This window comes from Lissotriton vulgaris, chromosome 5 (assembly GCF_964263255.1).
Source record: "Lissotriton vulgaris chromosome 5, aLisVul1.2, whole genome shotgun sequence".
In the NCBI taxonomy this organism is placed as follows: Eukaryota; Metazoa; Chordata; class Amphibia; order Caudata; family Salamandridae; genus Lissotriton; species Lissotriton vulgaris.
In genome coordinates, this window is record NC_141693.1 from 1,918,795,634 (window position 1) to 1,918,822,513 (window position 26,880).

Below are 26,880 nucleotides of genomic sequence, written 5' to 3' on the forward strand. Positions count from 1 at the left end.
GGTGTGATGTGGCTGCGCCGGGAGATGTCGAGGATCAGGCGTGCTGAGGCGTTCTGGATGCGTTGGAGTCGTATCAGGAGTTTGACCCGGGCTCCTGAGTAGAGTGCGTTGCCGTAGTCCAGTCTGCTGCTGACGAGGGCCTGTGTGACCGTCCTTCTAGTTTCGGTGGGAATCCACTTGCAGCGAATGGCAACAGATGATATACTTGCTCTGGTCACAAACCAGTATAACAAGCATTGGCATAGCCAATAGTTTTCGCCTATGCAAGAGCTCTTTGCTTTGCCAATGTGTTTTAGCCATGTTGTACACCAGTGCGGCTGCTGTTCAGCAGAGTTAGAACTTGTGGCATGGAGAAGAATGGCATATATTGGATTGGCATAGAGTGTTGTGGCATAGTGTTGTAGAGTGGCATAGAGTGGAGTGGCAGAGAATGGAGTGTCGTGGAGTAGTGTAGAGTGGCATAGCGTGAAGGGGTGTAGAGTGGAGTAGATGGGCATAGTGTTGCGCCAGAGAAGGGGCATAGAGTGACATGGAGTGGTGTAGAGTTATGGGGTGTAAATTGTCATAGTACAGAGTAAAGTGTCGTAGAGTGCAATAAAGTGGTGTGGAATGGCATAGAGTGGAGTAAAGTGGCATAGAGGGCTGTAGTTTGGAGTGGTGTAAGGTGGAGTAACGTGTCATGGAGTAGAGTGGAGTAGAGTGTCGTAGAGTGGAGTGGCATATATTGGAGTGTCTGAGAGTAAACTGTCATGGAGTGGAGTGTTTTTGAGGGGCATAGAGTGAAGTGATGTTGATTGGAGCAGAGTTTTTGTCTTAAAGTGGAGCGGCGTATAGTGTAGTAGAGTGATGTACCGTATAATGGAGTAAAGTAGCTTAGAGTAGAGTGGGGTAACGGAGAGGGGAGTACAGTGTCGTAGTGTGTTGTGGACTGGTGTAGATTGGATTATAAATGTTGTGATAGCACACTGCTATTACAGACAACACGTTTTCAATTGAAATGGCCGTTGCACACACGTACAGTTTTACTGATAAAACTATACAGTACACAACAATAATGTTTTGGAAATAGCATCACCAAGTGTATTGATTTTTTTTGATCGTATTAAAATATGTTTCGTTCACACTTCAGAATTACAAAAAAAAGTGCTTCATTTGTGCTTTGCTAATTTTGATACATTCAGAAATATTGTTACAGTTCATTTACAGACATTGTGAGCTAAAATAAATAGCATCCTACAGCCTTCTGCCTCAGAAGGGTACCAAGCAGGATTAGAAAGAGAGAACAAGCCACCTCCAAAAATGTGCTTTATAAATAGTCAAGATCTGATCTGACAACACAACAATATATTGTATTGGAATTATCTCTTTCTTTTATTTATTTAAAGTTCATAAACATAATTTTGAAAACAATTATTTGAGCTTTGATACATAAAGAAAAAGGACCGTCAAACCCTAACAATCTAAAACTCACTCAATTAGTCTTCTTTCATACCATTCATACCCTCCACATCATTCTTAATCAGTGGAGCCCAATAAAACTCTCATAGGTTCAGCCTTATAGAACACCAAAGCCAAGAAGAAAGTCTATAAAAGTCCCCTCACAACATTATTCACACCTGAATAGTGCCTCAACATCCACGTATTTCTATAGACCCAAAATTGCATTTATAATTCTATTCAAACATCTATTCAAAATATTTAATTTATTTCTTATGTATACATCACAATACAATAATTAAGGTCAGGAAGAACATGTTTCACAGTAAAGCTTTGCTTCGGTGTGAATCTCAGATGTCGACGCGCATTTCATTTGCAGTCCCATATTGTTTACTGTGGTAACATTTTGTGGCTATATACATTTACATTTTAATAAGTAATGTACCTAGGTCCTGATCCTGAGCAGTACCAATTTTGTTACACCCCCGCCCAACCCTATTTTTTACTTTCTCTCTCCGTCCTTCCACGAAACATTGTGCTCTCAGTACAACTCTGCTAATGCACTTCAATCCCAGTCAATGGACAATACAGACAATTAATTATTATACTCAAAACTGTTCCACTGCCTCACAGAGGGTCCTGACTTTATCTCTACAACATATTCACTTGCCTACAAAACAAAGCATCAAATGCAAAAACAACAGATACTGAAGATACAAAAAGCACTATTTTAAACACTGGGACGATTGTCCGATGTTTGACCTGGCCTGTTTGTGAGGATGTTTGAGATGCCCTGTGTGTGGGGAGGATGTTTGCACTGCTGCTGCCGGGCTTTGATTGTTCTGAATGGGAGGGAAGAGTGAACAGGAGCTGCCACTGGTGTACCCTTTCCTCTGCAAGGAGTACATATTGCTTCTGCTGATGGACATTCTTCCTTGCACTACTGGTCACTGGCTGCGTGATGGATGATTGAACCTCCTGGTGACTCTGCTATTGGGGGGTGGGGATGCACTGCTGCGCATTCTGCAGGACCTGTTCTGTGTTGCTTGCCTGCACTGTTTCTGGTTGTACTAGACCTGCTAACTCCTAATTTGTGTACACCTTATGTCATTAGGGAGACTTTTATTCAGTTTTGGTCTTTCATCCAATTAGGGAACATATGTTGGGACTTCTTGACTCATACTTTTAGTGGGGAAAATGAAACTGCAAATCTCGGCATTCTCCTGATTGTTGGATGAAAAACCATGGCTGTCTGAAAGGTCGCCCTCATCAAGTGGGCCAGTTAACAGCTCTGAAACTGTGAAAGTTGTTTTTTTATTATTTATTTATTTAGTTAGTTATTTGTGTGTTTTTATATAGCGCGACTTTACCCGAAGGTGTCAGAGCGCTTCACAATAGGAGCAGAAATGATACATGAGAACATTACAAGTGAACAAAATACAAAAGCAAACGTTACATTAAATGAAGCAAAAAAGACAATTGTGAGTCAACAAAATACAAGAGGTAGCAAATGGTGCATTACAAAAGTGACAATCGTGAACCAACAAAATAAAAGAGGTAGCAAACGGTGCATTACAGGAGGAAAAAGTGACGTGTGCAGGTTACAAAAGCGTACAAAGTAAACATAGAGGTATAATACTGCAATATATGGAGGGCACTCAAGAACAAACATTACATGAGCCATGGTGGCACTTGTGCAGGTATCGAAAATAAACAAATGTAAGAGGTAGAAAACACTGTGTTGCACGAGAAAGTGATTGGTGCATGTTACACACGAGTACCAAACACAGGAAGAAAGATAATACGGCAATAAATGTCAGACTCTCAAACCACAAGAACATACTGGGAAGACACTTCCATAGTCATGTAAAGTAGATTTTTCTATAGTGGAATGGCTTCCTTCAGATAATAGAGAGAGCATGGATTACATTTGGAAGTGTCTTTGAAGGAGGACAACTTTGAGGTTAGTTTTGAAAGCCTGGAAGGAGGGGATGGTCCGGAGCTGCGGCGGAAGGGAGTTCCAGATTCTCACCGCGTTGCCTGAAAAGGATTGTGCGAAGCCAGAGATGTGCTGTTGAATAGTTACCTGACAAGTGTTTCAACACCACCCTAACACTCTCTCTTTGGATAAGTGACCCTTGGGGGTGTTTGTCCTGCTGCTTTCACTGGACCTTCCAAGTGAAGAAGAGGACCCATGTGGGCCTGTAAAGTGCTACTTACCTCCGTCAGAAAATGGAGCTTTCAGTGAGCAAGCTCTAGGGGAAATTCAAAAGGCAGCACCCACGTGGCCCCTTGTGAACAGAACTTGGCAGACAGATAGCTGGCTTGGACATTGCACTCTGTTTCTTTAAATCAGCGAACGGAGTTGTGTTAGAACATACTAACCTTTGTTAACCGAGAGAGGAACAAAACACTTTAAAACATTCAAACACCGCATTTATGCACAAAAGATAAGTAAGTGGGTTGGGTAAGAATTTGTGCCTTCCCACATAATAACGTGATTGTTGCAGATGTTAAGAATTTCTAGGGAAAAAGTAATGTAACCTTTAAAATGTTGCATCTGTGTCCAAGGTCGTCCCTCCTACGCGGTGACTAAACTCGATCTTCCAGATCTACCAAAGGCAGGGAGGACGTAGAGTTGTTGAAGTCAAAGTGTAATGTTGTACTAAAAAACAGGTCACCTGAGAAGTGAAGAGGGGCTTTCTCTGGTTAAATTCTAGAGCTATCCCTCCCCTCTCTTCTCACACAGGAAGACACTTCTATTTTCAGTTTCCCGAGACAACTCAAAGGTTTCCCCTCTAGCTGCCAGTGAACTTTCACCGAAGACTCCTCTGGTCCATAAAAAGCTGTAGAATTGCTGACTAAACCCGGTAGGGCTGCTGGAAGAGTGGTCATTGTTGTCCTACATTGGTAGAGTTGGCAATTATAGAAACACTTCGAGTTTTCCAAGTGCCACTCGCTTTCATGTGACACGATAAACTCAACAGAATCCACTCTTCTCTACTAGAACACTGATGTTCTCTGTAAGGAATTGAAATCAAACAATCAATCATAGCATTTATAAAGCGCACTACATACCCGTGAGGGTCTCAAGACGCTGGGTGGGAGGGGGGGTGCTGCTACTGTACGAAGAGCCAGGTCTTGAGGAGTCTCCTAAAGGTTAGAAGGTCTTAGGTCTGCCGTAGGCGGATGGGGAGGGTGTTCCACGTCTTGGCGGTGAGGTGGGAGAATGATCTGCTGCCGCCGGTCATTCTTCGGATGCGGGGGACGGTGCCGAGGGCGTGGTCTGCGGAGCAGAGCTGGCAGGCGGGGGTGTAGAGGCTGAGTCATCTGTTGAGGTACGCTGGTCCGGTGTTGTGGAGTGCCTTGTGTGCATGGGTGAGGAGCTTGAAGGTTATCCTCATGTTGATGGGGAGCCAGTGCAGGTTTTTCAGGTAGGGTGTGATGTGGCTGCGCCGGGAGATGTCGAGGATCAGGCGTGCTGAGGCGTTCTGGATGCGTTGGAGTCGTATCAGGAGTTTGACCCGGGCTCCTGAGTAGAGTGCGTTGCCGTAGTCCAGTCTGCTGCTGACGAGGGCCTGTGTGACCGTCCTTCTAGTTTCGGTGGGAATCCACTTGAAGATCCTGCGAAGCATGCAGAGGGTGTTGAAGCAGGAGGAGGAGACTGCGTTGACCTGCCTTGTCATGGAGAGTGTGGAGTCTAGGATGACCCTGAGGTTTCGTGCGTGGTTGGTGGGTGTAGGTGGTGCTCCTAGTGCCGTCGGCCACCAGGAGTCGTCCCAGGCCGAGGGGGTGGAGCCGAGGATGAAACAGGAAGCAAATGACAAACTTCTAATAAGAACAGCCCTTGGTTGGTGCCGAGATGAAAATAAACTTCAAATCGTGATCCCCTTTCAGGAATCACACATGCCATACCTAGAACTACTCAAGGCTGGAGACATCCTTTAGATGCGCGTTGACCTACAGATGAGTGTTTGTATCCATACCATTTGATTACAAAGACCTTCATTGACCTTCTTAGACATTATGTCCTATAGACTGAACACTATAATCTCCTTGTGATCACTCTATTCCCCGTTCCTAAACCAGCACTTAAAATCCATATACTATTCAATTCCATGTCTCCAAAAAGAGGCATTGCTGGTGTCTTCAATGAACATAGCATAGATCTCTTTGTTGATTCAAACTTGGGTACATTTTCCTCCTAAAGCAACTTGATTCTCACCTCCCACCTCATTATTTCACTATATATATCTAGATCGTAACAAAAAATCAGATGACATGGGTTATAACACTCCCTACGATGTGGATACATATTACCAGGATCTCTCGCCACCTTTTAATGCTCAACATTCACAGGATTGAATGTTTTGTAGCTCCCTCTGTGTGAACATTCCTCCTTTGTGCTGCATTGGGTTGATGTCATTCCTAATGTCTTCCTTGAGGATCTAAATCTACATTTGGGTGGTGACAATGATTCGGTTGTATCCTAGGTCACATTTCAAGAGTAATGATCTGATGCGTTACTTACCCCCAACATGAGAAGAGCCGCATATTGGACCACATTATCTTAAACATGTCTCTTATAAGGGAATTACCCCATAGCAGTAAGCTGATCAGACCACTCTGATTCCCTTCTAGTTCATTATCTCTGTTGGATTCAGACTTCTACTGAATGTTTATCTCCGGGCATAATGAGGGATATGAAAGTACATTGGACCTAAAGCAGAAGCATTTGAACTCTGAATGGGAGATTGACTGAAATGTAAGACTGGCTGAGCTTTACTCAGGATGGACACACACTTTGAAAAGAAGGGTACAGACATTCACTCAAGGACTTAAAAAGCTGTGCATTCCAGAATGGAAGATCAAGAAGGGAGAGCTTAAAGGAATAATTTTTGCTTTATTGTTAACAAGTACTTACTGGACATGTCTCGGGCTACATTGTTCTGACTTGTTGACGGAGATTTATGGATCCAATGAAGTTACAAAGCGATAGCGGAAGGGTGCAGTGACCCCTCTATCAGGAACCTTCCCTACTGTGCTGTCTCTGGGCTGATCGTGATGGTGTGAAGACCCCAGAGTTCGGGAGCATTCCCCATTTGGTAGCAGCGTGGGTGGCCGGACCCTGTCGGAAGGTGAGCTGCTCATCCAAGCCGCTTAGAAGGCCTTGCTACATTTGGTCACTGCAAGGGCCAGCTGGTGGGAGGATCGGATTGCTGAGAGGCGTGAGTTTCAACTGTTCCACGCGGTGGTATTCCTGCATTGCTTTGGGGCTTATCATGACTTGCCTGTGTTACTGGGTTGCTTCCTGAGTGGCACGGTTTCTTTCCTGCGGCACATACATCATATGCACTCTGCGAGTTTCCAGTGGATATTTCCCTGGAGTGGGGCTGAACGTTTTCACCTTTGCTAAAATTCTGACCTAGCTAGGCACTCTGTGATATTAAATGCTTGAAATTATGTTGGCCTGCATAAGCAGGAATAGCATTCTATGTCAGATGCTGAGGCTTGTTTGTACTTTGAACATGATGTAGATGGGAGCATGAGCGGGGGCATAGTAGACTTCTAACTCAGTCCAGGCTTAAAGTTAATGGACATCAGGAGGGTGTTTAGCATCTTTTTTTTAACTCTGTCTGCCAGAGTTTTCTCAAATAAACATAAGACTTGTTGAATACACCGGGCATGCAATTCAGAGTTTTCAGCTTATGCTTTGCAAAATGTGGTAAACAGTGGTGACATTAGGGACATTTCCCATCATCCATATGCACAAGAAGTGGCATCACTGGTTTCCTTCCAAAATCATCTTTAAAAGAAGAATTGTAAGAAGACTTCATTCACCATGATTCATACCTGCCAAAAGTGGCATGACTAGTTTCATGCCAACACTACCTTTCAAAGAAGAGGCCACACAATAAGACTTAATTTCCCATCCTTCATTAGCACAGGAAGTGACATCATTGGTTTCCTGTCAAAACCATCATCAAAGGATGTGACATTGCTTTCTGCCTTCTTCCTACTTCAGTCAACTTTTCATGGAGTCCCATCGCCTGGGTGTCCCAAAAAAGAAGGTGACACAGACAGGGGCATCGCCTGTTTGGGTCTGTTAAGGCCAGGAAGGGCCTTGTGGAAGAACCCCTGTTCTGCCGAAATCTACAAGGTGAGTGGAACTGTGTCTCTTTCAGTTCCACACATTGCCTGTCTCAAATGTCATATCCAGATCTAGATGACCCAGACACTCGCATAGCATTTTCACGACATATAGATCCAACCTGCTACACATTCCACTAAATACCTCACATTCTCAAACTACAGAAGTAACCTTCCAAATCATGCTAATTAACTTTCATTCTGCAGGCCCCCAGACAACAGACATTGCAGAGCTCATTACCTATCACTATTTTGACGCCTTTGGGGAAGTGTTTGTGCATTTTATTTTTTTGTGCATGATTAGCAGCCTGCAGAACGTGGTCTTACACTTGAATTTGCATTTATGCTCTGAAATTGTTATTGCCTTTGAAACGGTTTTGATACAACTTGTTAAAGTGCATTTTCTTTACTTATGCTAAGTAGGCCTTGATGCCATTTTGTTCAAAATGGATGTCCCATTCAGTGTTTATTGTTCAATGCTGCACACAGTCAAGCAAAGTCATGTTTATTTATTCCTTGTGGACGCTGTTTTCGAAGGAAGTTCCTTAACATGGTGTCAGAAATCCTACCAGGTGGTCACGAGGACCGACCTTTGAGGCTTTTTTACTCCTGATGTCCTGAGTCCTGCCTACTATGTATCCTAAGCAACTGGGCCAAGTACCCTTTCTGCAGCTATGTGGTAGCTATGGTCGAGCAGTCCAAGGCTACCCCAGGGGGGAGGGATGCAGGTCAGTGAGCATGACTCATAACTCAAAGTGTGCACAGCAGTGCCAAAATAATCAATCTCCAGTCACAGACTTTTTTAATATTAAAAATAAGTATTTCATTTCTAACACTGTGCATTAAAAGCAATATCCGAAAGAAACAGGTTAGTATTAGATTCCTTACCTTAGAATATCCCCAGGCGTCAGACTGGATCCAGAAACTTTTGCGTAGCAGTATCCCTGCGCGTCAGTAGGTGTCGTCTGCGGCTCCGCGTCAGTCGTCCGCGTCGTTGGCGCCGGGATGACGTAGCCGGAGTACTTAGACGCCGCCCTCGCGCGCTGACGTCAGTTCTTATTTTTTCCGCGCCAGCAAGCGCCGATACTGAAAAAGTGTTACCCTTTAGTCACTTTTTGACGTAACTTTTTCGATCATTTTTGATCTTTGTTCGAAGTCGAACGACTCCGACGGTGCCGGTAGGGATGCCCGGGTTCAAACCCTGTGTCGACTGCAACCGACTGATGTTGGTTACCGACCCCCATCGCCGGTGTCTTCATTGCCTGGGGCCTAACCACAATGACAAGTCGTGCTCCGACTGCCGGGCCTTGACGTCGAAGGCTAGACTGGAGTGGTCCCGTAAGCAACTCGAGCTCCGGCATTCGGCCCGTGCCGCTCGAGGTCCCGGTCCGGAAGGAGGTCGAGGGACCGGTCTCGGGGCCGGAGTCATCACAGCTCAGAGAGTCGTCATCACTCCTCGGGCTCGAAGTCCTCAGGTAAGAGGCACAAGAAGTCGTAGAGGCGACATCATTCTTCTGACTCCCTTCGACGCTCGCGCGATGCAGCCGGGGGTTCGGGTGACACCGCCCGCGCGGCTACGTGGGAGCCGCAGGCGTCGCGGCCTGCTCCACACCCGCCAGTCCCTGGGCAGAACGCGACGTCGGAGGAGATCGAGACCTTCCTCCTGGCCTTAAGGTCGCTTTCTCCTCCATCAGGATCCGCGGCGCCTCCAGACTCCGCGGCCCGACTGGGAGCCCAAGCGGGCCGGGCGCTTCGGCCCCGGCGCCGTCGGGTGCTTTGGCCCCGGCACCGTCTGCGACTTTGGTCCCAACGCCGCAGGGTCCCATCGGATCCGGGGTCGTCGCCGGTCGACCTTACGACCTCGCCGGCCCCGGCCCCTATGGTGTCGCTCCCGACGCCGTCCACGGACGATGTCGTCCCCGGTCGTCCCCCCTCGAATCGGTTCCAACGCCGGAGCGGCGCCGCATTCGACGTCGAGAGAAGAATTTTTCTTCTATGATCCGGCCCCATCATTTGACCCTGAGTACCAGGAGATGTGTGGCGAGGCGGATTGAGAGGGGTCTGAGGACCATCTGGCATGTGAGTGCCAGTCTTATCAGGACTGGGCAGGTGAGATAGAGGAGGCCAGTGGTCTGGACACTTCGCCAGACACTGGTTTTGTCTCCCCTCCTACCGTGGCTACGGAGGAGGGGGCTGCCTATAGTGTGGTGCTGACACGGGCGGCCTAGGCCTGGGCATTGAACTTCCCGCCGCGGCCGTGAGGACCTTAAACCGCAGGCATGCTCCTCGGAGCCTCTGCTGCTGTTTAATGAAGCCTTGTCTGACGTTCTTCTGGGCACTTGCTCCAAGCCCACTACAGGTCCCCCTGTAGATAGGAACGTAGCCAGACGCCACCCCCTGGCTCCGGGCGACCCCTGCTTCCTGTCTACCCACCCCACCTCAGAGAGCCTGGTCATCCAGGCCTCTAACTTCCAGACCGCATTACCAACTGCTCCCCCGATCGGGAATCCAAGAGGCACCAACAGTATGGTAAGAAGATGTTCTGCTCACTAAGTTTTGGGTTGCGGTCAGTTAACACTGCATGCCTCTTGGGCCGTTATACCCACTCTCTGTGGGACACGGTCGCGGACGTGCTGCGATAATGTCCAGAGGAGGCCTGGACTAAATTCACCCAAGCCCTTGTGGAGGGGCGAGATGCGGCACGGTATTCAATCCGATGTGGGCTGAATACAACGGACTCGCTGGGCAGAGCGATGGCAACCACAATGGCGATTCGTCACCACGCCTGGCTGAGGTCCACCAACTTTTCGGCTGATGTCCAAAACACCCGTATGGACATGCCGTTTGATGGCCGTCGCCTCTTTGGCGACAAGGCAGACAGTGCACTTGAGCGCTTTAAGGACTCCAGGGCTACAACCAAGTCCTTGAACCTGTCGTCCCGCGCCAGCAAACTGCTGCCTTTCGCTCCCGTCGTGGCCAAGGAAGGAGCGCCCCCACACGTCCTGCCAGCGACGGGCCGCAGACTAACATCCAGCATGGTGGCGGCCGTGGTAACCGCCGTGGCGGCGGTCTGGGACAACGGCGAGGTCAGTCCACATCTACCCCTGCAGCATCCGCCTCAAAGCCCTCCTAGTCCGAGCTTTCAGGCCCATGTGATGCCAGTGGGGGGCAGGGTTCGCTATCACCTCCTCCACTGGCTCACTGTCACTTCAAACAGGTGGGTGCTGCAAATCGTCCGAAGGGGCTACTCCCTCCCCTTCGAGTCCATGCTACCGCAGTACCACCGCGTGTCGGGGGATCGCTTGATTCTTCTGCAAGAGGAAGTTACGGCTCTCTTGGCCAAGGGGGCCATCGAGCTCGTTCCTGGGCCAGAAGTAGGGTGTGGTTGCTACTCCCATTACTTTCTGGTTCCCAAGAAGGGCAAAGGGGGCCTACGCCCTATCTTGGACCTGCGGAACATCAACGGCTTCCTCTGGAAGAAGTTCAAGATGCTGACGCTGGCTCAGGTCTTAGCTGCCCTGGACCCGGGAGACTGGATGGTAGCGTTGGACTTTCAGGACGCCTATTTCCACATCCCCATCCTGCCGGCCCACCGGCATTACCTGCGGTTCACGGTAGGCCACGAGCACTTTCAGTTTACTGTGCTCCCCTTTGGCCTTACCAGCATCCCACGGGTGTTCAAGAAAGTGATGCCGGTGGTCGCAGCTCATCTGCGCAGGTTAGGGGTTTCAGACTTCCCCTACCTTGACGACTGGTTGTTGAAGGCGGGCTAGCCCCAGACAGTCGTCAGCCACCTCCTGCACCTGCTGGGGTTCTCCATCAATGTGCCGAAGTCATACCTGTGTCCCTCTCAGAAGCTCCTCTTCATCGGAGCGGTTCTCGGCTCGGCACGGTTTTGGGTTTATCCTCCCGAACAGCGGGTTCGGGATATTCAGGCTCTGATTCCGATCAGCAGTTATCCCGAGTCTCGGTCAGGTTGACGCTGCGGCTTCTGGGGCTGATGGCCTCCTGCATCCTTCTGGTGCATCACGCCCGGTGGCGGATGCAGGCTCTGCAGTGGGACCTGACGTTTCAGTGGGCCTAGCATCAGGGCAACCTGTCCGACCACGTCCTGTTCTCGGAGGGCACTGCGAAACAGTTGCAGTGGTGGCTCACGGACCGCGATTGGGTCAGCGTCAGATCCCTCTCCCTACCTCAACCGGAGCACGTAGTTGTGACGGACGCGTCCCTCCAAGGTTGGGCAGCCAACATGGGAGAGACGGAGATCAGAGGCCTCTGGTCTCTGACGGAGTCCCGGCTCCATATCAACCTTCTGAAGCTGCGGGCGATTCGTCTTACACTGAAAGCATTCCTCCCCTCTGTCCGGGGGAGTGTAGTGCAGGTGTTCACGGACAACACCACCGCCATGTGATACTCCAACAAACAGTGTGGGGTGGGTTCGTGGACCCTCTGCCAGGAGGCTCTGCACCTCTGGCAGTGGCTGGAACATCCGGGCGTGACCCTGGTGGTTCAACACCTGGCAGGTTCGCTGAATGCCAGGGCGGACAAACTCAGCTGCTGGTGCATGATGGATCACGAATGGCATCTGAACTCGGACGTGGCACAAGGTCTCTTTCTGCAGTGGGGAGAGCCTTGGTTAGATCTATTCGCCACCGAAGAGAACGCGCAATATCATCAGTTCTGCTCGTTGGAATTTTCAAGGCGGCACTCGCTCGGAGACGCTTTTCGTCACTAGTGGAGTTGCGGTCTGTTGTACGCCTTTCCGCCTATACCACTTCTGCCCAGAGTGCTGAAGAAGATCAAGCGCGACCGAGCCCAAGTCATCCTTGTGGCTCCAGACTGGGCACGAAGGTACTGGTATCCCGAGCTACTCAGCAGGTCAGTCGATCCCCCGATTCGTCTGCCTCTTCAGGAGGACCTTCTGTCGCAGCAGCAGGGGATGGTCCTCCACCTGAACCTGTCCAGTCTCCACCTCCATGCTTGGAGATTGAGCGGCGACAGTTGAGGCCATTTGACTTGCCTCCTGAAGTCTGCAATGTAATTCTGGCAGCCAGGCGTCCCTCCACAAAGTCGGTATAATCCTGCAGGTGGAACAAATTTGTGGCATGGTGCACAGCAAAGGCTGTGGATCCACTCTCTGCCCCCCTTTCTGAGGTTCTCCTCTTCCTTCTTTCTCTTGCCCAGCAGGGCTCTGCTCTGGGCACTATCAAGGGCTACCTTTCTGCCTTTTCCGCCTTCTTAAGGCTAACTGTTCAGCCTTCTTTGTTCAAGTCCCCGATTGTAAATAGGTTCTTGAAGGGCATCACTCATATGTTTCCCCCTGTTCCTTTCGTGATGCCTCAGTGGGACTTTAACCTGGTTCTAACTTACCTGATGTGTGCTCCCTTCGAGCCACTTCATAACTGTCCTCTTTGTCTTCTTACCCTTAAGACTGCTTTCCTGGTTGCCATCACCTCTGCCAGGAGAGTGAGTGAGCTCCAGGCTCTTTCTTCTAAGCTTCCTTTCCTCTCTGTCCATCCGGACAAAGTTATGTTGCGGACGCGACCCTCTTTCCTGCCCAAGGTAGTCACAGCCTTCCACCTCGGGCAGTCCATCACTTTCCCCACCTTCTTTCCGCCTCCGCATCCCTCAAAAGAGGAAGAGAGGCTCCACCGTCTGGACCCAAAACGTGCGCTCTCATACTATCTGGATCGCATACACCAGTTCCGGGTGGATGACCAAATCCTTGTTGGTTACGTGGGCGCTAAGAAGGGTCGGGCGGTGCACAAACGAACCATCTCTCGGTGGGTCGTCTTGTGCATCAAGGCATGCTATTCTTTGGCTAAAAAGGAGCCTCCTGTTGGGCTGAAGGCCCATTCCACTCGGGCCAAGGCGGCTACTACTGCCCTGGGTCGGGGAGTCCCCTTGCAGGACATCTGTCAGGCAGCTACATGGGCCTCGCTGCACACGTTGGTAAGACACTACTGCCTGGACAGTCAAGAGATGGCTTCTTTGGCTGTTCCGTTCTCCAGGACTTTCTGGTGTGATCATTGGTTCGCAGACCCACCACCGGGGTTGGTATTGCTGGGGTATCTATTCTAAGGTAAGGAATCTAATACTAACCTGATTATTTCAGATGCACAAGTTACTTACCTTCGGTAATGATATATCTGTAAGAAACAGTAGTTAGTATTAGATTCCTTACCCCCCCACCCATCCTCCCCGTTCTGCGAACCGATATCTAGGGTTAAGGTCCATCCCTTTCAGGGCCCTAGTTTCATGGCACCAGTGTTGGGTTTTATCATGGCTCGGCGTTTTTGGCGCTGTGTATAAGAAGTGACGTCAGCGCTCGAGGGTGGTGTCTAATAACTCCAGCAAAGTCATCCCGGCGCCAATGACAGACGTGGAGCCGCAGACGACGCCTACCGACGCGCAGGGGTACTGCTACGCAAAAGTTTCCGGATCCAGTCTGACGCCTGGGGATATTCTAAGGTAAGGAATCTAATACTAACTACTGTTTCTTACAGATATATCGGGAATAGCCATTCTGCCTTTTGCAAGCTCTTGTGGGATCACTGTCCCAGAGCAGGAGAGAACCACTGCTGCAGTCCGTTACTTTCACCCGCTCACCCTAAAACACCCTGGGGAGGACTTCATGTCCCAGGGTGCAAAGCTTCTAACTGCCTGCCGCTGCAAGCAAGAGGGAGGCGTCACCACCTGCGCTTAAAGCGCTGCCTCAACCCCCGCAGCACGGGACACTCTTCTGGTTCAGTGAGGGGATAGCCATTCTGCCTTCTCCACGCTCTGGTGGTGTCACTGTCCCATAGCAGAAGAGAACCACTGCTGCAGCCAGTTACTTTCACCCGCGCACCCTATGCCCTACAACACCCTGGGGAGGACTTCATGTACCATGGTGCAACACTTCTAACTGCCTGCAGCTGCCAGCAAGGGGGAGGAGTCGCCACCCGCGCATATAGCGCTGCCTCAAGGATGGGCCCGTCCTTGCGTTCATCGCCAGGAAGAGGCAGGGCCATCCACCCTGCATTTGTTTTTTTGGTCAAGAAGCTACGAACACTTGTAAGGTACTGTCACTTCACTATTCTGGATATTGCAGGTCTATGGCTTAACCTTCAGTAGCCCTATAACTGGAGACAGTTACGGCTTTCCTAGACTGGTTATTGAGTTGCTCTCTGCCCCTTTCAGGACAATTGATATTCTGATAGACTCAATTGTTTATATTGCTTTATTGTTTTTGTTATATAATGTGCACACAGTAGTGTTTCCTGCCTCTCACTGTTTCAGAAGGGGGGAATAGTTTCTTAGTACCATACTTAGTGCCGCTGCTCAAGCACCCACTACTTTCTCCCTAAGATATAATCTATGTAATAACGGATCTGGCCTAGTACAAAGTGTTGGTTATTTAACTGTGATAGTGAGGCATGGGAAAAAGGAAAGCCACAGAAGTCATGGGGGGAGGATCAGCCGGGAAGGGCAGGAAGGCAAAAAAGTCGACCAAACCGCCAAAGCAGAAAGGCAGTAATTGCGTTATGGGCTGCTTTGACAACTTGATTAGTGAATGTAAAGACATACTAGCAGTTCCCTTGGGCCCGACTCCTACTCTCCCTCTTGGCAACCCTCCCCCAGACCACTACTCTAAGTTGAGTACCATCCATCCGAGAAATGTTAAGAAGACCACCAGCTAAGGGGCTCCCATCGAGTAACCATGTTGAAACATCTCATACAGTGAAAATTAATTTGCCACCTTCAAGTTCTATTGCATGCCTCACAAGCCAACCTGAAAGATGATTCCTTGGTCGAACAATCCACAGTTGGGATAGGGGACACTGTACATGCTCCAGCCTCTCATCATAAGGTGTATGAAGTTGTGTCCTGATCAGTTTGTTAGTCCGATTGTGGACCTAAAGGTTCAGACCAGTAAATTAACAGAGGAAGTCAGGACACTTAAGGGAATGATTGGCAGGTTAACTGACTCCTTAAAAACATTGATACAAGAGACCCCCGTGCAAAGGTAGACCGACTATGCTCCAGCAGCCAAGGTCCAGAGAACTGTACTGGCAGTACAGATTGGAATAGTAGGGGCTCCAAACACAAATTTTGCAGACCGCCTTTTACCTAGCAAAATTTGTTACTCGTCCCATAAAGGTATGGCCCATATTCCCCCACTACTTCATTATAATCAAGATAGGCCACGTGGTTCAGGATCTCAGTGCTTGGAAGACCGAGTTGATTATCCTATGGTTCCCAGAACAAACCTTTTTACAGGATTAACGCCACCGGAGGAACACCCTAGTAATAAGAAGCCAATGGCCCACACCCCAAAAAGACAAATCTCTCTAACCAACGTCCCTAAACAACCCCTAGCCTAATTAAAGAAGACGAACACTCCCTAATAAACAAATGCACACAATGGCTTAGACATGTGAGGAAATGCAGATCAATTATTATGGAAGATATACACTCAGCCAAAAGATACTCTGCCACTGGCTCTAATCTAGATTACGTTTGTCTAACATTAGCAAATACTGATCTGGTTGATAATCTAGTGGCTTTCAATATTAGGACCTCAGATCTGAATTGATCAAAAATTAGGATGGAGTATAATTCTCCAGATCCACAAAACAAACCGAGAACTTGTATTACTGGCTCAAACTGTAGTGAGGGATCTACCCTACACAATATAGATTGAAGGTTATGGAACACCCCCTTCTACTACAACCAAAAGACATTGCACAGTTGGGTGGTGAAGCCACAGGCTGTTTGTCATTTCCCTCCCCTAGCAGTACTCTTGATCCGGTAATGGCCACCATGATCACTGGAACTAAGGAAAGTATCCCTGGAGACCTACCCATTCCCAAAAAGTCGTAGGAACCTGCCCAGCTGGCATATGTTTCCTGGAATATTGCAGGCTTGCAATCCAAAACATCATCTATGGAATGGTCAGAATTAATTGAAGCCCAGGTTATCTGCGTATTTCAGGAAACATGGTCTATTAATCCAATCCATCGTCCAGGTTATCGTACTTTTTCCATTCCTGCCATTGGTGGGCAGAAAGGTGGACCATCAGGAGGGCTTACCATATGGGTAAGGCAGTGTTCTTTTTACAGGATTGAGGAAGTGCACATTGACAGTCCCGATATAGTGGTTATCCAGTTACGATCAAATTGTCAACCAGACCTAATGGTGCTCAATGTGTGTGCGAGAGGTCTCATGGGTGGCAGACAGTCCACGACAGTCTTCCCTACTAGAAAGTTTTCTGGACAATTACAGAGGATCATGCAACCTTGTAATAGCAGGTGACTTTAATAGAACTTTTGAGCCCCTCGAACAAGAGGATAACAATCTTAGTGCAGATGGAAATGCTCAATAGAACATTCCCTCAGTAGAGCTGCCCCGATCAGGAAATGGACAGAGGCAGCCCTCCCACTCAAAACACTATGTATGGAGCGGGGTATGAGGATGAACGGTAGTACTCCCTCAGATAGATCTGGCTCCCACACATTGCAACGGCCAGAGGAGGTGTTGCATTGACTACTTCCTTATCAACTTTGAACATTGGCCGATCCTCATTGATATGGAGGTATGTGAGAGAATCGAAAGTAATCACAACCCCTTCATCTTAAAGATGCTGGCCCCAGGCTTTGCAATGGCTCAGCCACAGGTAGCCCAGTGCACGACAGCAGATGCCCTGATATGCAACGATATGAGGTGGGTCAAATGGGACAGAATCTTGGACAATGACCATTCGCTCGCACAAATAAGGGCAGCTGTTATTAGCACGCTAGTTGAGCTCCAAACTGCCATCACACAGTACAAATTAAACAAGTTCATCGCCCAAGCTCATGAAGACTTATTCTGCAAAATAAAGACCCACTTTCTAAAACCCCACAGACAACATAGCAGGGCAACAACAAATGCAACTGGCACAACAATGCATGCAGAGAAGCCTACAAGCTACTGGCTACAGCAATAAAAACAAAAGAGATGTGTAAAATCAAACAAGCACGAAAGAGTTATAAAGCCATTCAACTTAATGCTAAGAAAGAATGGGAAGAGCAAAGATGGTATGACCTTTATCAGGCCAGTAAAGAGAAAAACCTTCAAATGTTTTGGCAACTAGTTAAATGGGGTAGCGGTGGGCAGGGGCCAATACCACAAAACTATGTAGCACCAGATCTGTGGGTCTCATACTTTGAGATGTAATTTGCAGCTGAAGTTAAAGGGGTATAGACGATCTGTTCGAAATCCCCAAACCTGACACAGTTTTGTTCTTTGACATAGGGGAGGTCGCATTGGCATTGAAAGCAGTACCAAGAGGAAGAGCCCCTGGTCCAGACTGCATACCGGCAGACGTTTTCCTACACAATAGCAATATTTGGCTTAAGTACATACAGCAGTTAGCAAACGCAATAGCTAGATGAGCCTTAATACTCGAATACTGGTGTGGCGCAGAAATCCTACCCATCTATAAAAAGAGTGATCGATCCAGCCCCAGCAATTACAGGCCAATTAGTCTAATAGACTAATTTCAAAAGATCATGGTAAGGTTAGTGCTGAGTAGAGTACAAAACTCGATCACAGAAAATGATATACTAACCCCATTACAGGCAGAATTTCACGCTTGTAAGCACCATAGATGAGGTTTTCTGTTTCATTTTAATCTATTGGCGAGTTGTAACGATAGCAGGAGTCACCATTTATGCTGCCTTTGTGGACCTCAAGACCGCATTCGATATGATCCCCTGTAACAAACTGTGGGGGTCTTAAAGGACTTAGGGATGCCATTTGAGCTAGTATCTGTTGTTGTAATGTAGTTTAATTTCATACTTCTAAAGCGCGACTGTCACTCCGCGAGGAGTATCCTGGTGCTGTATGGATTGAAGGTGAGGGTAAGCCTTGTAGAAACTAAATGAGAGAGAGACATAAATCGTCTGGGGCAGTGAATACCCATGTCTTCAGGGCCTTTCTAAAAAGAATTTCTGATTTAAGAAGCCTTAAGTAAGGTGGTAGGGAGTTCCACGCTCTACTCCCAAGGAAGGCTAATGTTTTTCCTCCTTTCAATTTGTATCTGAAGGTGGAGGGTGTAGGAGAGTGGGGTCTGCAATCCTATAGTCACCCCCGATTTTTGCTTTTTGCTTCACTGGTTTACGACTTTCCCTGGCTGTGGGCCTGCTAATCAGACCCACAGCCTAGCTGTTCTCTCTCTAAGTTGACAAGCATGTACCTTAGGTGCATTTACCAATTGGTACTGGGCCACCTTATCAGTCCCTGTACAGCATACCTTAGGTATCCAGGGCATAGGTGTACCCAGGGCCTACCAAGGGCTGCAGCATGTATTATGCCACCCCTGGCTGGCCATCCAAATCTGACACAACTGGCTGCACGACAGCTGGGGCAAGGTGGTGTAATCACCCTTTGCTTTAGATATAGCATTCCTATATCTAACCCTAAAATGGACACATATATTCCTATCAGTCACTCCTATGGCAGGCCTTATCAATCCTGAAGGCAGAGTGCTTGGAATTATGTGAGATGGTGCTCTGGCATGAGCTGAGCCCATTTGCAGCTTGCGGAACCAAGTCCTAATAGCTGTTCCATGATAACGCTATACCATATACTCTTAAGTGCATTATGTACCTCGCGGTCAAATGCTAACTTTGGCATAGCATTATCAAAACATGTCGAGTAAGGTGTCGTACGAATTGGAATACTAACCCCTCGCCAATTCTGGCGACGGGGTTAGCATTCCACCCTTCTAGAGGGACACGACATGTATGTAACTGTGAACCCCGGTTAAAGTTAACTCCAGCCTCAGCATCACAAAATGGATGCTGCCACCACAGACACAAGTCTGACCTCCTGCTGCTGGGAGTCCTTCCAGCGAGGAGGGCTTGGACAAAGGGTTTCCTGTCAGGGGCGGTGCCAGCACCATCCCAGACAGGATTTTGTGTATCCCAGGTAGGCAGGGCTGAGAGGAAGGTGACTGCAAGTGGCAATCTTGAATCTTGAACTACTTTCCACGAAAGGAACTCTTGACATTCTCTGAAGACTCTCCCTTGTGGCTAAGGAGTAGCCACCCTGCACCAGCAGGCACCACCTAAGCGGTTGCGGTTTGCTGCACGTCCAACCTCCGGATCAAGACTGACCAGCTCGACGAGACCCGGATTCCCTGCCATCTCTGACCTCTACCTGCATCATCAGCCCAGCTGAGATTCCTGGGTGCGACGAGACCTGTGGGACCGGCCATCTTCAAGACCTGTACGACGCTTAACCAGCACGACCGCCGAGGGATCCTCGAGTGAGTGCACTGGTGTTTGAGAAGCCCCAACCCTGAGCAGCTCCAGCACCGAAGTCCAACCCCCCAGCATCCACGAGATCTGCGTGGGGCCCTTCTGCTTCTTTGCTGCTTGCCACGTTGTCCGGTCACTTGCCCGTTGGCTAGTGGCCCTCCTGACGACGTACCACGACGTTTTCACCGCTGGTCTAGGTCCTCTAGACTGGCCTTTGCTCCTTGTCCAACAAGAAGTGCCCTGGACCCTCCTGGTCCACTCCAGACGCCATTTTGACTCCACCACGTGGGCTTGCCTTTGCCAAGGCTTGTTGCTCCAATCTCGGATCCAGCATCGTCGACAGCAGACACCATCGTGGGACAGCTCGCACCTCCAGCCTGGACGCCGACAACGCCTCCTGGTCCGTGTGACTGCAGAGTCCAGCGTCACCCACTCACCTGATCGTGGCGACTTCATCCGGTGCCATCCTGGTGCCCACACAATCACTGGCTAGTGATTGAGAACTGAGTCCCCTCTGCTTTCAGGTCGTCTTTATCACTGGTCCAGCCTTGGATCACACCGAACGTCTTCACTGGTCGCCTGCCAGCAACATCTTCTTTCAGGCTCCATAGACTACAACGAGGATTCCCGACGTCATTTGAACCCTATGCAGCTGCAGCCCCTGGGCTAGGTAACCCAAGCATTTTGGTGCTCCAACGCAGGTTCACTATCCTAGTGTCCAGATCCTTTTTCGTTTTTAGTCTACCTAGTCGGATTCGTCCGGAAACAGTAACTTTAGAGTTACTAGCATCCATAGACTTCATCCAGCGTAAGAGTTCACACTCTGCACCCGAGTTCCCTAGGCCTCCTGCTCCTAACCTTAGGGTTCAGTAAGGTAGTCCTAGCGGTCCTGAAACCTCTTGATCGTGTTACTTACCTTCTAGTATTTCGCATTCCACTTTTAGAGTATATGGTTTTTCGTGCCCCTCGGGCATTTGTGTTATTTGTGCAACTTGCAGTTTTTTTTCTCAAGAGTTTTGTATTGTGCTTAGCTCCCTGACTCATAAAGAGTTCAGGGTAGACTTGTTATTAATAAATATACTTTATTTTTATAACAACTTGTGTGGTGTCCTTTCACTTGGTGTTCAAGGGGTATATGTGATGGTAAAACAACTGGCTTAACACGCCCTCTAGAGTTTAGCCTAAAGACTGCTTTTGTCCACGCTACTAGGATAGATGGTCTATAAGGTTGACTTACAGCCAATCATCAATAAGGGTTGTTTGGAATGATACAAAGTGATCACTAGAATAGTGAGCACTATATATCAGGCCAACTTCTCACAGAGGGTTTTAGCAGGTTTGCTGACGATGATCTAAGTGGCGTGGTGTATGGGACAAACCGTGCTGCAAGATATTTAGGCCCCACGTTAAGCCTGGCTCTGTAGGTAATCAGGAGAATTTTGAAAAGGGTTGCCATGTGTACCGGACGCCAGTGCAGGCTTTTTAATGCTGCCGCTGTTGAGGCTCTACGTGGGAGTTTGAGCACAAGCTGTGCCGCTGCGTGTTGTACTACCTGTAAATTATTTAGAATAGCTTTATTGGCTCCCGCGAAAAGGCCATTACAATAGTCTAAACGCGAGATACTGGGCCACTGCCACTGATTCCCTTGCAGATAGTGGAAGCAGATGGACATTTTTTTTAATGATTTCATCAGACTAAAGTAAGTCTTAAGTGCGTTGGGGCTCACAGAGTAACACTACCGACCGGTTCCCAGTATCCATAGGGGTCTGCCAAGGGTGTGTTATGGCCCCAACATTATTTTCATTATTCCTAAATGGGGTTGTCAATTATTTTTCCTTCCATCCGACAGACGCTCCCTCTTTGGCAGGTACAAAGGTACCGATACTTATGTTCGCAGATGGCATGCTTGTCACCGCAAAAACTCAAGTTGGGCTGCAATGAGCACTGATGCTTTTTGAAGACTTTTGCAAGGACCGCAACCTTGTGATAAATGTGAACAAAACAAAATTCATGGTTCTTCACAAACACAGAGCAGTAAAGGGCAGGGTCCACTTAAACAAGGAGCAATTTGATCAAACTGATGTCTTCAACTATTTAGGGATCACACTAGGTAGAAAATGTAATTGGAAACCCCAGATCAAAATGATGGCTCTCAAATATGGTCAGTTATTGAAAGAACATAGGTCCTCGCAAACCAAGCCGATAGGCCCAGCATTAAAAATCTATAACACTAAAGTCAGGGCCCCCACACTATATGGTGCGGAACTCTGGGGCTTCGACAATCCGACACCACGAGTCTTAGCCCAGTATAAATTTGTGAGAGGCCTCACAGGTGCCTTTCCAGGTATACTTGTAAAAGACGTAAGTAAGCACATGGACAACTCCAAACTGAATCTCAATTGAAAAATCATTCTGAAGACACAGAGGGACTCCTTTACGAGGCCCCTAGCGGCACGTTGCACCGAGAGAGCATCACTTTTTTTGACTTTCATGTGGCACAAAGTGCTTCTTCATATTTAAAAGGCCACACAAACCTAACCTTGTGTGGCTTTCCATGACCTTGTAAATATGTGCCCCTTTCACGCAGAACACTGCGGGAAAGTGGCGTTTCTTTGGGTGTTGCTGTGGGTGTTCCCATGCAACACTCATGGAATCTAAAGCATTCCCAGATTTACGAGGAATCTTAAACTTTTTTCCTCTTTCTATGTTTTCTGCATTCTGCAGCACACACAAAGACAAAAACACCTCTCATGATTGTTTTTGTGCAGTAAGGTGCACTTTCCAGCACCGAAACAAACACCCCTAAAAGGCAGACATGCATGCACCCTTGGCACAAGGGTGCTTGCATCAGCGCATGGCAGCCCATTGTGCGCTAGCGCTGGGAAATGGACAGGAATGCGCCGTATCTTTTGTTACCTCGAAACCGGTCCGGTCCTCGGATGCTTGATTCCGGTCTGGGAAAGATATGGCTGTTGTAGTTCGGACTGGACTGTTCCCATGGGGCACAGGGTCAGAGCTGATTTGCATAAAGCCATTATCTAACCCAGGGTGGTGTGGAGTGCAAAAAACGATGGATTTAGGCCCAGATCCTTGTACTGGGGTGAATGTAAGACATTGATCTACATTCTGTCCATCAAATTGTTTTTTGTAAGTATCTTTTAGATACAGCGCATTCCAGCCCTTATCTTTTGACGCAGGGCAGAGCAGCAAGATTCCTTGTGCCGCTGTCCTACACCAAAACCTTGTAAATGAGGCCCTGAGTATTTAAAAATTTTTGTATAGTGTCGAGACTTCAATTCTTGCCAAAACTCTGGAGATTTGCATGGCCTCCCTGCAAAGTTATTTCATTTTTAAATTAACCTGTTGGTTGAGTTGCCCTTTGACTTCTGACTAGATTACAGTAATGAAACTCATACTAGAACTAGTTGATAATGCTTTCGGTATACATTAATGGTTGCTCACGTTGATTGGTCTTCTTAGATCTAGCTGCAGTTTTGGTATGGTCAATGATATGTGAACACTAAAGGATTTTATAGGTCTAGATAGTACCCTTTTGATTTTTCTGCTCTTCTTGGCTGACTCGCGCACAGCACATAGAAGTTGTAAGCTCTTTTTTGACCCATGCTTCTCTAATAGTGTTCCTCAAGGTTTCATTTTATACATTGCTATGCATATCATTTCACATTCTACATCATTTAGGGCCCGATGTAGGTAATCCCAGATTACCGATTATTAAATACTGAATCATACCGATTCGGTATTTAAGAACAGGCAAATGAGATGTAGGTATTTTTACCGAAAAACTTACCAAATCGCTAAGTTTCGGTAATTACCGAATCAGTAAATACCGATTCGGTAATTGCCATTCATTCCTATGGGCCTGGAGGCCCTTAGGAATGAATGCCAATTACCGAATCGTTATTTACCGATTCGGTAAAAGGGGGAAACATTGAAGGGTGGCAGGGTGTCACTTTGTCACCCTGTTGCACCCCTCAATTGTGTATGGGTGCACATGTTGGGCATGTATGTCTGCAACATGGCACTGTTGGAAAAGCAAAAAAAAAGCTTTTTCCAAGGTTTTTATTATTTGCCACCAACTTGTAGTTGGTGGTAAATAACGAATCCTAAAAGGGGAAAAGCACTCATTTGAGTGCTCCCTACATAGCAAAATCGGTAATTTACCGATTCGGTATTTTAAGGAATCGGTAATTTACCAATTCCTTAAAATACCAATTTGGTAAATTACCAAAGCAGTAAAATGCCCACCTACATCTCATTTTCCAAATACTGGTCGGTAACGGCCGAAATGACCGAATTTCGGCCCTTACCAAGCGGTATTTGCCTACCTACATCGGGCCCTTAATGTATAAAGTACTTTAGCTCATTCCTGACAAAAGTTGATGGTCCATATGTCTAGATGAGCTCTACCACTGGGAAATCCCTGGTGAAGTTGTCAGGAGGATTAGCTGCAGCTTTTGCTCTCTACTCTCCCTAATTGGCAAACAGAGGTGACGGGCACATTTGTGTGCTCACTGTGTATGAAACTCTTCGCTGTGTGTGGTTGTAAGAGGCTGGTATCGTGTGACACATGGTGGCACCATGTAAGTTGGTAGGTTTTTTGTCAATGACATCAGTGAGAAGTGTGTCCTTAAACCACACATTGTGGCAATCCGACAACAGAAAAGAAATATGCGTACATAAATTTTGGGGGATGAAATGAGGACTACTGAGCCCTTAAGGGTGCAACTGGAATCTGTGAGATGGTTTCCTGCTTCAAGTGTTAAACGTTTGGAGAAAGCCAGTACCTCAGCTGCACAGGGGGCGGCTCCCAACGCCTCATCTTGATTCAGTTTTGTGCTATAATAATCTGTTATAGACAACAATAGTGCACTACGAAGTGTGTTTTGATTTTGAAAAAAAGCTATGACTATACTCTATTAATTACTACGAATAAACGGGTGCTGCTGATACGGGTATGAAGTTAGCGGGGGGTTCATCAAAATTGAATGAATCTCTCTTGCTGCTGGGACCGGCTGAGTATGAGTGACGTGTTTATTGTAGATGGGTGATCTCTGACCTATGGTCTCTGCTTCTCTCTCCTGCAGCTGCGGTGACCCTGGATCCGGACACTGCTCAGCGGAGCCTCATCTTGTCCGAGGCGGGAAGGAGCGTGAGGCACGGAGACAGAGCGCAGGATCTGCCGGACACACCCCAGAGATTCAATATCTGCCCCATTGTCCTGGGGAGAGAGAGGCTGAGCTCCGGGAGGCATTACTGGGAGGTGGAGGTGGGCGACAAGATTCGCTGGAGCCTGGGGGTGTGTGACGAGGCTGTGAACAGGAAAGGGAAGGTCACACTAGCGCCAGAGGGTGGATACTGGACAGTGTGGCTCAGAGATGGTAACTATCAAGCTGGTTCCTCTTTACCCATCCCCCTGACCCTCCTTGTGAGCCTTAGGGCTGTGGGTCTCTTCCTGGACTATGAGGCGGGCCGGCTCTCGTTCTACAATATGGATGACCGGTCTATGCTCTTCACCTTCTCTGGGGCCTCCTTCCCCCCCACTCTGCGGCCCTACTTCATGCCAGGACTCAGGGAGAGAGGGAGGAATGCGGGGGCACTGCGGGTCCTGCCGGTGACACAAGAGTGAGAGCAGCTCTCAGCAGCGTTGCCCAGTACAAATGTATTGTGGCACTCACTACAACTCACAGCGTACAGTCAGCACATTAATATCCACTAGCCCTAATCACCCCCTCCTCCACCACATATTGTTTAGATTCATTCTCTTAAGCTGGTAGTCAGTCACATTAGCATTAGAACAGCAGTGTAGTTTATATATTCACCATTGCACTCCAGGTCTCCACTAAAGAGGAAACCAGCAATAAATTTGTTTCCGAAGCCGTGCGGTTCAAGGCCGGTGTATCTCCTTAGTAGTTGAGTGTTGCTGAGCACAGACCAGTAAGTGCAGGAAATGGCTTCCAGCTGCCCCTCTGACCCCACCTGTGAGCCCCAGAAATGCATCTCTTCCATCAATCAGAGACACTGCAGTGTGCGAGGATACAGCCCACACTTTTCAGGCGCATTCGTCAATGCAGCCCCCACTCCATATTGCTCTCAAATATCAGGGAGTGCTGAAAAATATAATGTTAACCCTATCATGTCTTTCTTTTTGATTTGGGAATTGTCTTGGTACTGACTAGAGCATCTCAGTAGAATGGATCCAGTTGTGCCCTTGTTTCCTTTATTAGTTTTAATAAAGATCAGCAGTTCTTCCATTAAAAACCGCAAGTGTCAGCCATCAACATTATTACATTTTCATCTGTTAATCATGACTTTACTACCTTTTGCTCAAGTGAGGCTGTAGTCAGGAGTGTATTTTTGTCACCCTAAAAATGACTTGAAAGGTTACATTTTGTCTCACACAGCCTCAATCTCCCTTCTTGTACCTCTCGCTACCATTTATCTCCCTTTACTTTCTTATACATTGTTTCCTTTCTTCTCTCACCTGTGGTTGTCTTTAAAGCAATGTTCACCTCCAATTTCACCCGGTGGTACGCCATTCTACCTCATCACTCCTCCCCCACCGTTCCTGGCCCCGGGGTATTCTCTCACCACGTCCCCTCTTCTGTACCTCGACCGCCTCCCTAGTTGTACTAGTCTAGACTCTTGTAAAGCACTCTCATTTCTTTATCACTGGGTTCCCAGTATATAGTGTTTTGTTACGTATCAAGGTCACGAATGTCCGCCTGCGTATGTATGCCCTTCACAATAACCGACATATAGTCCAGGGAGGCAGCCATAGGCACGTGTAAGTAAGTAAGTAATAAATAGTTTATTTGCATAGTTAATTAAAACCATTGCAATAAAAGCTTTAAAATTCACGTCAACATGTAAAAATAAATATATCCCTACAACCTTTAAATTCCATCTATGTACAAATGAACAATTTATAACCACACACAATTGTTCCTTTCCAGTTAAATCATGATATATAGATTATATATATATA

The 26,880-nt window shown here is 47.7% G+C and overlaps 1 protein-coding gene across 1 annotated transcript in view; it reads left to right on the forward strand.

Moving 5' to 3' along the window:
• Positions 1 to 26,148, forward strand: part of LOC147717720 (E3 ubiquitin-protein ligase TRIM39-like) — a 211,432-nt gene extending 185,284 nt beyond the window's left edge. Inside the window, exon 10 of the mRNA XM_086924503.1 lies at positions 24,980 to 26,148. Coding sequence (XP_086780629.1) covers positions 24,980 to 25,521 — 542 coding nt within the window. The 3' untranslated portion in view covers positions 25,522 to 26,148. The remainder of the gene's footprint in view (positions 1 to 24,979) is intronic.
• The last annotated feature ends 732 nt before the right edge of the window (positions 26,149 to 26,880 follow it).